The 13,819-nt window shown below is 35.2% G+C and overlaps 1 protein-coding gene and 1 long non-coding RNA gene across 2 annotated transcripts in view; one reads left to right on the top strand and one right to left on the bottom strand.

The window, feature by feature from the left end:
• The window catches only part of LOC106923561 (uncharacterized), a 19,890-nt gene continuing 6,071 nt past the window's right edge, over positions 1 to 13,819 (top strand). Inside the window, exon 1 of the long non-coding RNA XR_015761784.1 lies at positions 1 to 151. This is a non-coding gene — a long non-coding RNA (uncharacterized LOC106923561). The remainder of the gene's footprint in view (positions 152 to 13,819) is intronic.
• LOC106911117 (disks large-associated protein 2-like) overlaps positions 12,065 to 13,819 on the bottom strand; it is a 23,844-nt gene continuing 22,089 nt past the window's right edge. The window contains exon 5 of the mRNA XM_088001924.1: positions 12,065 to 12,879. Within this exon, the coding sequence (XP_087858050.1) occupies positions 12,065 to 12,879 (815 nt within the window). The remainder of the gene's footprint in view (positions 12,880 to 13,819) is intronic.

The raw sequence follows: 13,819 nt of genomic DNA, 5'->3' as shown, positions 1-13,819 counted from the left end.
GTCTTTACTACGACTTGAAAAAAAAAACACAGGGGCGGTATAACACTGCTACCTGGAGGGGGCTGAGCACGGTCCACACTGCATGAAGTAGGGAGACGAAACTGAATCCCTGTAAGGAGGAAGTAACATCAGTTAGAAAGAAAACATGGAGGTAAAAGTACACTCTTAAATGGGTTCATTCAAATGAATATTGTATAGAAAGACCACTTCAAATTTCCTTGAATAAGTAATTCATCAATGAACTACTAAGGAGAAAAGCAAACACAGAGCTCTTAAAGCACAATTGTATGTCGTTGAAAAAAGCGTTTGTTTTTTTTAAAAATATGTTACATGTACTCTCATTGTAAAAAATAAAGCTCTTTCAAGCAGATCTTGATGCTACACGGGTTTAAAATATCTTAAATCTAACATCATCTTTCCAAAACCACACAATACAACCCATTATCTCTTATACAAACAGAAAATGAACCTTAAAACAAATAAAATCCTTGGATTCAAAGAGGGTGTAATTTTGTTAATAAATTAGTTGGTGTGGGATTAACTGGAGCCAAAAACATATTATGCTGATGATACTGTCATTTTAGTACCTACGAGTCTTTCTTGAAACTAAAATTAGATCTAAGCGCACAAAAAAATACATGAAACTATTTTTATTCGTGCTAAGGCAGGTAATTTTTCCACTGCCACACCAGATGATACAAGTATCTCAAAAGCTAGGCGATGTTAACACCATCCTTTGATGTTTTCATCACATAGTTCTTAAAATAATAAGAGTTTATTAAATAGTGTTTTGTTTCCTGAAATTACAAACTGTTCATAATTCTTTTTCTATAAAAGCCATCTATAGTTCCACTGGTCAGGAGACAAAAACAGTTAAGGTTAAGCTCCTTATTTCAGCTTTGTTAGAAGAGTTGATGGATATTTATAAAGATGCATGATATCAGGAAAATGCTTTGAAATATTTATTTAATCCCCAAAACATTTCCTTCTTTTCAGTCACTAAATATCCTTACCACTCTTCTTTGAGCTTTGGCATCCCAGCTAAAGAAATGCATCTAACAGACGTTAGTCCAGTGAAATTACTGATACAATTTTAATGCACAGAGAAATAATGCACTTGTTAGCATTTAAGACTCTAATCATCTTGATTCTTATAAAAAACAAGATGCTCATCTTCTTTTAATAAATAGGACCCAGCCTGGAAGTAGAATAGTTTTTCACAATTTATGAACTATTTAGTGTTTTTTCCACTGTCATTCTTTGTAAAGTATTTTTATGTTTATTCAAACAATAGAAATTATAAGAAATGTCATTTTTCTCTCTCTGATAACTTGATTTATAACACTACTGAGACTAGTTGGTTTCTGGACATTCAGGTCATTAATATTAACTGATAAATCCTACAATAATAATTATTTTTTACCTTGAGTGTACATTGTGTAACAATCTTAAGCAATTCCTCTGCATGTAAATTGTATAACTATTGAAACCGTTATTCAGTAATATCTGTGTTTTCTTCTCCAAATGCATTTTCTTTTAATAGCCCTGAAGCAACTTGTAACCTTGATGAGCAATGTCCATGAGCAACATTCCTTATACAGCGTCTTAAAAAAGTTGCTGTGCTTGAAACACATCTTTGGGTGTTTGTCTTTCATAGCTTTGCACAACTTCCTTTTGTAGGCAGTTTTATTTACCCATTTGAATACATTAAATGTTTCAGTATAATAGTAAACCAACTTCCAACAGACTTTAATACTGTTGGCAAACAGTTTCGGAATAATAGCAGTTACTAGGAATGTGACTCATCTACATTGCTTTAAATCTAAAAAATAAGCATCATGACTCTTAATAGTTTTTACTTCGTACTGAAACACACAACATCAAAGAACATTCATTTAAATGTGTAAACATTTTGCTCTCCATGTCTATATTAAACATGCATACAAGACAGACAGGAAATTATCAACATGAATGTGAAGCTACAGTCGTTGTATAAATATCATCTGAAATGATTCTCAATTTTTAAAGTAGACAAGTACTTTTAAATGTGTTTTACAAGGTAACCATTAAGCCATTCAGAAAGAGATTGCGTCTCTTCTTAGGAGGCACAATCCTTCAGTCGGTTTTGGACTGCACTGTAAAAGTAATGCCCAGAAAGACTTGAAAGATCATCAGGTCCTGAAAAAGCAAAGCGAAGTGTTGTAGGAATAAACTGGAGTCGCTTTCATGTTACATATTAGCAGAATTAACAAAATGAGATTAAGACAACAAAGAACAACAAGAAAGTCAGACAGAATGTGGTGAGAGACCCAGACAAAGAACACAGTTCTGAACTGGAAAGTAAGAGAGTCTGTCTCTGTTCTCTATTTTCACTTTTCGAAAACAATTTAAGAACTATGCATGCTGCAGTAAAGCATTGGGACATTTTTAAAGATTCATTTGCACATTTTGCTAAATTTTGGAGTGATTGGATCAAATAATTTTACTTGTGATATACTTACAATGTACACATTGTGCTGTACTTAATTCAACTAGCATAAGCCAAACTTTGATGACTCAGAAACTTTAGTCTTTTTGCAAAATCTGGTTGAGGTTTCCAATTAATCAATTAGGTGTATATGAAAAGATATAATAAAAGGAACATTTGCATCAACTCCATGGAAACCTGATGCTAATTTTGTCACAGAGAATGTGACAGACCATTACTCTCCTTCATTTGCAGCAAGAATTCTCAAACCTGTTCCTTTGATTTCATGACTTAAAATTTCAAAAACAAATTGACAAAAAAATTGCTCAGATTGTGTCTCCACTTCGTCCAACTCCCTCCATTTGCGCTTCAGGCCGTTCTTGCCAAAGTTGTGGGCTCAGACTGGCAAAGAGGTGCTGTCCAGGCTGCTCAAGTAGGGGTGTATTGTGAATGAATGATGTGCAGCGATGTTTCTTACATGAGCATGGGGGCTGAAAATGTAAAGAGTGAAGGATGGCATGTATGTATATGCAATAATGTGCATTTTCTGTAAAAACTCTAGGTTATAGCCTATTATTTTCAAATTATTACAGTATGTGGACAACAACATATTGTCATATTACAGGGAGACTATTATTTTAATCAACATTAAAAGTAAAATATCATCTTTCGCAAAAAAAAAAAAAAATTACAAGTAGCAATATTTCTCCAAAGACATGTTATAGCCAAATGTGATGGGTAATTACACCTTTTCATCTGTGACGAGCATTTTCTGTTAGGCTGGAAACTGAACTTCTTAGAGGTTTTCTTCAAAAATACCACCGTTCCACAGGTTAGTGAAGTACTTAACTAGTTGTTGTCCTGTCAACTTATTCTCTCTCCATGGGGGAAATGGTCATGTCTTTTCTTGCTTTCAAATATTTTACTTTGTGTGCATTCTTCCAGTTACATGTTAATTTCGGATTAACATATATATATATATATATATATATATATATATATATATATATATATATAATTTTTTTTTTTTTTTTAAAAAGAGAGTTTAAGAAAACACCATCTGTTTTTGCAATGTTTACCAAATGAAGCCCTGTGAATGTTGTTAGTGATGAATGAATAAATGGGAAAATGGATGAATGAATGAAAGATTAAGACAAATAGGACCTCATTCCAGATGATGGTACTGGACTTACAATTTCTTGAACAATTGTTTTGAGGAGGCCTTTACTTCTTACTAATTAAACAATTGTAAAATATAGCCACATACATATATACATACAGTGGTGATGCCCCCATGGTGCAAAGTGACTCGACCTTTACGTTAGATCCTCGCAACAAACCAAGACAAATCAATGGCCAGATATCAACAACTAAAACACCATTTTTGCATGTTAAATTGCAGATCAAAATAATAGCAGTATTGTTTGAAAGAGACTTCTACCAAATAATTTCAATTTCAAAGCCACAGTCTAAATTTGGAACAAGAAGGTTTGACATTAAAGGTGGCAAAATCAAAAAGTCTTGATTGAATGCTTCATAAAAAAAGTTTTGAGAGAAAACTATTTTTAAGGTCACCAAGCAATTCATTTTTAGAATTTGTGAGGTCAGAGGTGTTTCTAGTAACACTTTTCCTTCACAAACACTAAAACTTGATATGTTGGTTATAAAGACACATCTTTATATGCATATTAGACAAGCAATAACTTTGTCAAAGGAGGTAAATAAACTAGAGTAACTGAAAATAAATAAAAGCCTAATACTATTAACTTTTTGCTGTAAAATGCTTGCAAACCTCATATTTTCCAATATGATTCCAACTTTGTTGATCGGTGACCTTAATCTAGCAGGTTTCAGCTAACCACTGACTGGACAGTTTAAAACTTAAAAAGTCTAATTTTTATTTTTTTTTCCCCCAATCAAGGAAAACAAATACTTATCGGCTCACTGAAGTCCTCTTCTGTGTGGTTGTAATTACTGAGAGAAGAACATCCTAAGGTCAATTTTTCCAACACCACTAAGGCTGGGAGCAAAGACTGTACTAGGAGAAAGTCGTGAATGTTTAACAGCAATAAATGTTTTGTCAACTTTTAACCTCTGTCTATTGGACATGCTTTGATCTGGAAATGTTAGCAACCTGCAAGCCTGGCCTAAAGATGAAAAGAACTGGACTATTCAAGGGTAGACTAAGGATCTAGATCAGGGGTCCCCAAACTTTTTCCTGCGAGGGCCACATAGCTGTTCCTTTCTCTGGTCGGGGGCCAGTCTTAGTTTTTGGAGAAAGAAACCTTAGAAAATTCTTGTCGAGGGGGGGCGGGGGTGGACACATTCGCGCTTTTAGATAGATTTTTACCCAGAATTGCAAATGGAAAAAGCCGTGAGTGAAACGGTGACTGGGACTGACTAGTATATATTCCATTGAGGGAAAGTTAGTTTCACATCTGCTCAAGCCCCCTGGTGGTTGAAGAAAAATCTACATATAAACCAGAAAATACAATATATGAAAAAAAACACTGAATGCTCTCTGGTATGCGCAGGCGGGCCGGATCCGGCATTGTTCAGGGGGCCGGACCAAATGACGTGGCGGGCCGGATCCGGCCTGCGGGCCGTAGTTTGGGGACCCCTGATCTAGATCATCTTGGAATAAAGACTACAGTTTTAGTAATCCTACCCTCAATCACTGTTCTCTGTTAATACACAATAGGAAACCCTTTTGTCTTTGTACCAAATATGAACAAAAACAACAAAATAATCATTTTGCTAATCAATGGAAAGAATAATCTTAATTGTCCAATCCAAGCTTAACAAAACCTAAGACCAAAACTGAACACAACTTTTAATGAATCTACTCAAAATATGAGCTTCAATTTATAAAATGAGTGACAAAAAGTTGTGTTTTTTCACAGTATTGTAATTTTATGATTTGTTTCACCCTAATTCTCTGACATTAAACTAACATCAATTTTGCTATTTTACATGTTGGAGAGTGGCTATAACATTATAAATTATTGCTTTAACGGAAGCCATTGATTTGTTGTGGTTTGTAGAATAATGTTGATTATAATCTACCTTACTGGACAAAGTTTTAAGATAGGAAAAGGTAAACTACTGCTTGCTGATTTTGTTTTCCTCTGTTTACCCAAAGAAAATATATAAAATGGCTAAAGCAAGAAAGTGAATCACTTATATTGATGAATTGAACAAAACTATAACATTAAAACAATATTAAATCATAATTAAAAAAAACAAACTAAATAAATTAATTTATGAACACTATACTGTGTATCATGGATCTCTCTACTGTGGTATGTTCCACCTTAAATAAATTTGAAATGGAACATTATGTATTATGTATTCTTTAAATAAATGCAAAGGTTGCCAGTGAGCTAACACAAGGATATAAACTTTTCCTACTTTGCTACCTTTCTTGATTTTGCTCATCATATAGAATCTTTAAAATTCCATTGGATTCAATGTAGAAACAGATGAAAACATTTAAATGATTTAATATATATGATGACAGCTTCAACTTATGATGCATCTTATTTTAACCAAAGTGAAAATGTTCATGAGAGACAAAATGTGTGAAAAGCTGAAGTAACAACATGGAGAAAAGAAGATTTTAAAAAAGCAGTTCCCTACCAGACCTACCGTACTCCCTACGCCCCCCAGCTAAACTACGGGCGCCTAAAATAGGGGAAAACAAAAAGAAAAACAAATAAACCAACAAAAACAAAAAAGATGGCAGCTCAGCTGAAAAGAAAAGCATATTGAAGTAAAATACACTCTGCCTCGTCTATGTAGTGTAGCTGTGTGTGTGTTCAGATGTGTAGACATTGGACACATGCTGCAAGTGAGATTTATCTTTGAATGCGTAGTAAAGCTATGACCCCCATTTTGAGTACAACAAACTTAAGCATGATAAACATTTTAATCCACTGTCTTCAATCATTTTTTTGAAAACACATAAAGTAAAAAAAAAGACAAGAAACACCATAGTAGGCAATGGCCGTTAAAGAAAAAAACATTTTCTTTAGTTTAACAAAATAGACAAAGGCTAACAAAAATGCAGGCTAAAGAAATGTTTTACAAAAGCAAAATGTCAGAAGTTTTCCTCTAACCTGCAGTATGAATAGAAAATAATACTTTATCCAAGACACTTGGATTAAATAACGGAGAAAAACACAAAATGGGAAAGAAGGTTTATATTCAAGCAGTTTTACAAGGTCAGAATCCATCCAGAAACCTTTGTCCTACCTGGACTTCACAGATTTGGCACAGTTGTTGCATTAAATCTCTGGTTTACAAGTAAAAGGAAACAAAACATAGCGAGATGAGAGGGTGTGGTAACATATTAGCTATTGTAAGCAATTCAGAAACTCTCACAAACACTTACTGTAGATATTTCATTACATAAAATAAAGTTGCATGTTTAAAAATAATGGTGACTATCCTGTTTTTTTTCTTCTTGAGATTTGTTAAATATTTAATTCTGTGTATATAGCTATAGTTATATATCATTTTAAAATATTTAGATCTGTTTATTTTGCTACATTTCCACTTTGTTCAAGGAAAGGATAACATCTTTGGGCTGTGTGATAAAATAATAATGACAGACTGGAATAATCTACCTGGCCAAGTTACCTAGAATCTATTGATTACTGGTTAGCTTTTTTGTAAATTGAGAAAAATGATATACTAACAATTATATACTAGCAGGTCTTTTTGGGGGGGATAATATGCTAAAGTGAGTACATTCTGAGTGATGTAGAGAGGATTTCTACATAATGGCACAAATCATGCAAATGCTACTACATGGCAGTAATCTCACCAACAACCTCTTAGATTTTTAGCATCATGTGTAAGCTATAATGTTAACTATCTGAGGAAAGCACGTATGTTGTCAGTAAACTTAAAAATGAACAGCTAAATCAAAGCATATGTATAATTTTGTTAATAACATGATCAGTACTTTTCCAGGTTCCATTCTATTTCAGCCAGTCACGCTTTGTGTTGTTTATTAATATTACAACTGGCACATACTTTGATGGTATACATATAGAAATAAAGGACTTGCATAGCATGAATAAATGTAAATTGAAGACATCATGACTTGCCAGTCTACAGCACCTTTAAATTTGTTTACACGATTAAAACAATAGGAAGATAATTAAATCAGAAAATCTAGCATAAACAACTCTAAAAAAAAAAAAATTTAAATAGTGGATGTTTTTTTATATTCATTGGATTACTAAAGGATGTTTGTCACAGTCAAGAGCCTTCTTCTCTGATTTATTTGCAAAAATCCAGCATTTGGCCTCAGTAATGATGTTTTAAGTGGAGTAATAAGTCAAAATATTTTGAAATTTCTTCTCTGTATTGCAAGTGGCTATGTTTGACAATAATCTCCATTGCACCCAATTCTTCCAAACTTCATGGTTACGTGTTTTTAAATCAATAAGTAAAACATGTCATTGGGAAAATCTCCATTGTAAAAAATACATATTGGATTTTAATAAATTTTACCAAAAGAGCAAGGAAAATACGTTTTGAACACATCAATGTTTTTCCCAGTTAAAATTGGTCTCATGGGGTTATTGAGGTGATCTTCATAAAAGATGCCGGTGGCAATTAAAAATAGCAATTCACACATACAAAGATATCAAAGTGAATAGGTCTATTAATTATGTGGAATGACTCAGGGAATAAGCATTTCCCACCTGAAGGAAATTCAATGCTAAAAGACATTCAAAACCATAAAAATGTATGTAATCTGTCTGTACTTATAGTGCATATAATATCGGTGTGCATATAAAGACCTAATTGATGGCCTATAAAAAGATTTTTAATACCAATCCCTCAAAAGCATGTTGAAAGCAATTGCTTTTGCGCCTTCCTGCCAAATATACTGATGGAACTGTTTACATTTATATTTCTACAGATCTGAGCATCCCAGTGACCCGTGTTCTACCAAACACCAGTCACATTTTGGAGTTTCTTCCAATATTTATGTCAGAGGAATCAAAATAATTAGAATAGCTGTTAAAGAGTCACTGACCATTGTGAAAAGGCCTAGCCACATTGGCCTCTGTGCATGTTCACTGCACAAGACTCCCCTGATGAAGAAAAAACATGTGGAAACTATAATATTTGATGCAGAACATTTGAGAGGCCAATTAAATACTGGGAGAGTACAGTCCGGTTAGATAACATAAAAAAAAATTAACCTTTTGGATGTCTTTGCACATACCATATTTTTTATAGGGTGTTATATTCCTGATTTTAAAGCAAGACACACTAAGGAAACTTTCACTTGGTTTTAGATTCCAAGAATGTGATACGGTCTTGATAAAAAATGAAGATCAGAGTAACTACAAGAGAGCTTTGAAGACATTTGAAGGAATGGACCACAATTACACAGTATAAACACCTAGTTTATATGCAAGACCTCGCAAAGCTGCCATTAGCTACAATAACATTTCTACTACACATTTAACGCGTTTTAGTAAATGTGAGCAATATTAATATCTGTATAACTCCAATTTACAATACATAATTTAATTTATTTCTATGTGTGCAATCCTTGGGATGAACACTTCATGTTTGTAGCAATTTTAGAAATTGAGAAAAATTTTCACATGTTCAAGACATAGATTTCCTTGCTTTTTAAGACAGAGCAACTGCAAGAATCCCAGGGTCGTTTCTGCATTTTCTTGTATGGCCTCAAATTCAACTCTTTATCAATGTAATTCAAAATATTATATGTTTGATCAATTTTGTCTTTTGGTAGTGTAGAAATGGAGCAATTTTCGTTTTATGAACCAGGCGACAATGCCTTTCTTTTTATGCCTTTTCAATGTTGTTGGCCTTAGATCTGTTCATGTCTGTGTGAGCTTTGGTACGCCACGTCAGTAAAGTGATATAGGAGGTGAAATGGCTGTGGCAGTTAAGAGACAAAATAATGATTGAGACCCCATATCCATTAAGACAGGAGTCCACCTTAGCCGTCACTAGTGAGGCGGTGTTGGAACATTCAGCGGTACTACACTGCACCTCTGGGGACATTTCTAAGAGGTAGAGGCCTTTGTCGGCTCTGATTGTCTACTTGTAGGGATAATGTTTAATTATTACAATTCAGAAGTTACAAACTGTGCGGGTCTAGATTATGGGAAAAGTTCTACAATTGCTGATTATGATCAAATTAACTCAAATTAAAAGCAACATTTAAAGAACTGATGAACGTCTGTGTTTGTGTCATAGTGTCTTTTAAAATATAAGACACTGTATCAAACATGTGAGGGCCTCCAGTGAATACCACATACAAAATAGGAGAAATTACAAATTTCATCATATGTGCCAAAAGAAAAAAAAAACTGTTGTTGACAATAAAACAAATAGCTGGGAAAGAGTAAGAAGTAAAAACTTTAAGAACCACATTTACCTCAACAATTCCTCGCAGTTCTATCAGAACACAGTATTTTCTGTAACTGCGAACAGTACAAGTTTTGAATATAAGTTTGTCTATATACAAAATGATACATGTATATATATTGTACATTTATAGAGATGTAGCATGAATTTAGTTTGTGCTGGAATGGACTAAACTTAATATTTTCATCCTTCGTGATCAGCCTGAATCGCTCTCCTGTTTCACCTTCCTGACAGAGTTGGGTCTCGTGGTCACTCAAATTGAATCATTGTAAACAATTCTGTTTGAGGATGAAGTTTTGCAGAGCCTTGAGACGAAGCATTCAACACAGTGTTGTGGAAATGTTTACAAACCTGATAGGGTGTTATATTCCTGTCATTAGATCATGGTATCTTCTATTTAAATAATGTTTGTAGTTTGTTTAACTAACTCGTTGTAAATTTTTTTCAGGAATGCCCATTTCCGCTGTTACTTGCTACAAATGGATGAAGGCAATGGCAAAGGAATGCTTTGATTGAAATAACTAGAATGTCAGTAGTATATCAATATATTCTTAAATAATGTATTATTTAATGCATTCATTACAAAACTATGTTTTATAAAGTTATAAACGTATTCACAGTATTTTTTCAGTATATGCAGGTGCTTAAGATGTTTCTACGTAATGAGAAACTGGAATGAACATGATCTATTCAGATTAATGTGCAGAAACATGCCACTATTTGCCTCCCTGTATAGTAGGTGTTTTTGGACCAACCAGTTTTGAAGGCTCACTGACAGTTTGGAAGCTGAATATGCTCATAGTGTTATTTTTAGACTCTGAGCTTCAGATATTAATGATGATTTAAGTTAATGACATACCAGAAAGCTGTAAATAGGCTAAAATCCTCATCAGCATATGTTTTCAACACATAGTGGGTCTCCTATGCATTTTGTGCAGGATTGAAGGAGAGGGAAGAGTGACTGTGCAGAACCAGGATTGGCTGGGCCTGGTTTGTGTAGTATTTGCATGTCCTTCCTTTGTATGTGAAGGTCACTGATTTTCTCTCATATACATGAGATTGTATTTTGAGCAGATGTAATTCTAACCAGGATTATGGGAAGTATAAAACTCTGGCTTGAATGATCCGTCTGTCCGAGATTGGGCCAAACAAGTAGAAGGGAAATTAAGAAAATTCCTCTGAATGAATTGCAATCGGAAGGTGAGCCCATGGAAGAATCTCACATCAGCAGCTTGTATCCAGCATCTTGTTCCTTTGGACATGATCCATTACACAAGATTATATAAGTAAAGGCTTGTTGATGATGAACAGGTAAACTGAGAGGTTCCATTTAAGTTTCTGTATTTTTTATTTTAATTTTTTTGATTGACCATGTGATGTTTTAGGTGTCTACGCCAATTTTCATATGATTTTCTGTCACATATTTTAGTATTTTAACTTACTTTCCTTAATATTGTTGTAGGTAATGAAATCCTGATAGGGACTTCTATAAAACAAGGAGAAATTTCTCCTGAAAGGTACTAAAACCAAGAAAAGGTTTCTGTGGTCCAAAAACACCTTTTTATTAATTTATAAATTAGAAAGAATCCCATTTCTCCTTTTACTTCAGCTAGGTCGTGCCCCTACATTAGTTTAACATTGACACCAGTGGTGAGGGTTTTCCAATTGCACTGCATGATAGGTGTTCAGGGTGAAGTAGTTTAGCGTTGTAGGCCTGTTTATCACTTTCGACTAACTGAATTGATGTTTAATTTCATCAAAGATTTAGAGACACATTTAAGGCCTTAAAATGGGATTCAGTCTAAATATTCCTTACATTTTCAATTATATGAACAGTATTTCTCTCTCAGTAATTAAGGTATGTAAGGACAGTGAAGGATAGCTAATGATGCACTTTTTGGCACTTGAGGATCTGAAATATCAGCCACATTCTCTCTCGCATTCATATCTTACCTGACTCTGGTGTAAAACAAAATCACCCTCTTTTATTCCATGGCTTAGCAAGACACTTGTTAAAAAAAATACTTGGAAACTTGTAAGCAGTTCAAGAGATGACAGACTGTGTCTGCATAGAGTAAAGGGACATATAACAACAGCTTTTCTTTACATATCTGGCTCTTAACCTGGATCTTTTTAAATCCTTTTACAGTATGCAGAAAATGCAGATGATTAGAATGACATAGACAGATATGACATGGGCCCACTGGTGTACTTTCTGCTCCACAGTTCTAGACTGGCACTTCTGTGACCACCTGTGTGGCCACTTGTGTCTGACTGCTTATGAGCCTTTTGCTTCTTGTTAATCTCCCATGGGAAGTCCTCTATTGGTAGTGGACTGGCAGGACTGCCGGACCCCTCCGGTGTGCTCTCAGGAGTTCCTTCGATGATTTCAATTCGAGGTGGGTCCATAAAGTCCATAATGCTGAAAGGTGCTGGCTCTGGTTGACACATCACTGACTTGTCCTGTGTATGATGTCTAACTGACCAGCTTGAGCCTGCTTGAATTCCTATGGACACTCTGTCGTCTGTCTGTGTGGTGCTGTCACTGCAGGGCTCCCGGCATAAAGTCCACATATTGTAGCACTGAGTGAAGTTGAAGAAGTTGCTGTTGAAAGTTTTTAACTCTCCACAGACATCTCTATGCAGCTCTGCTAGCTCGTAGCGCATTGCAGAGATTTCATCCTTCCATTGCAAGTTGAAGGCAGCGACCATGTTGGCAGACTCCTTGAAAGCCTGGAGCGCTTGGGGTACTGGTGGCTCAGTGGTGGCAATGGGTGAAGCAGCAGGGACCCTATATGAAGGTGGCGTTGCTGGGGGGACGGAGATGGCTGTTACAGTTGAGCTAGTGCTATGCTGGCTTCGAGCAGCGGCAGTCTCTCTCTCTAGCCGTTCCAGCTCTGCATAGGCAGAGGAGCTAGCACCGTCATCATCCTCTATCATGTCATCATTTAGCAAGGATGTGGCATCCACAAGATCATATCCCTCTGCAAGAAAGATGCGAGTATGCAAATATAAGGACATTCATGGTGAAAGGAACAACTGGAACATGATTGGATTAGGATTTAAAACTAGAATGGTCACATATCTATGGAAAACTTGCAGTATGTGAGAGAAAAGGAAATTAAAATGCAGCAGACTTTGATATAGACACTTTCAAGTGTTTGCAAAAAGGAGGAAGAACACCCAACAAATCACATCTGCTACATTAGAACTGTGGAAAACCTCAACATTTGTAATGCGGGTGGAATGCAAAGCAATGTTTCATCGTTTGCTTTTTAAAAATCAGTACTGACATTAATTGTAAACTCAGTGAATGTTATACATACTAGAAGAGTCAATAAAAAAAATGTCTTTTGTCACTTTGCTATAATTATTTCCAAAAAAACTCACATACTGTAGGTTTTCACAATGTTTTTACACTGCCTTCTCAGTCCTCACAAGGCTTCTTTCCATCTTTTCACTGCACAGCACAACAAAAAGTAAAATACATCAATCATTATCAATCAGAAATCCTTTCTTTGAGGACCCCTTTCTTTGAGCATGCCAAATATGTCCCAGCACCGTGTGCCATTTTGTGCAAAAGAAAAGATGTAAAGGGAGTAGAGGAATCACAACCCACAGGGTTAAGAAGCAAATATGAACCCTATTGAACATATCAGGTCCAAAGTGGCTGATAAGACCGTGCAGAGTTGTATAAAACCCAGCAAAAGGGAGAGGTACACTCTCTGCCTCCAAGGCCCCATCAGAGCGAGGCTGCAATCCCACAGTCAAAAACAGCTGACAAACTCAGTTCCAAAGGTTAGACTTTGCCAAAGATGGCCTTCAATTTTTATGGCAAGGAAGAAATAAAATGTACACATGTACAACAGGCAGATTCTGCCCTGACAAATGGTTGGAGACAGTGGCAAGGCAATGACATTCACT

Source organism: Poecilia mexicana, unplaced genomic scaffold (genome assembly GCF_051168715.1).
Source record: "Poecilia mexicana isolate PSO_F unplaced genomic scaffold, ASM5116871v1 scaffold_21, whole genome shotgun sequence".
Taxonomy (NCBI): domain Eukaryota; kingdom Metazoa; phylum Chordata; class Actinopteri; order Cyprinodontiformes; family Poeciliidae; genus Poecilia; species Poecilia mexicana.
The sequence above is the reverse complement of the archived record's forward strand: the minus strand, read 5'-3'. Positions and strand labels throughout refer to the sequence as shown.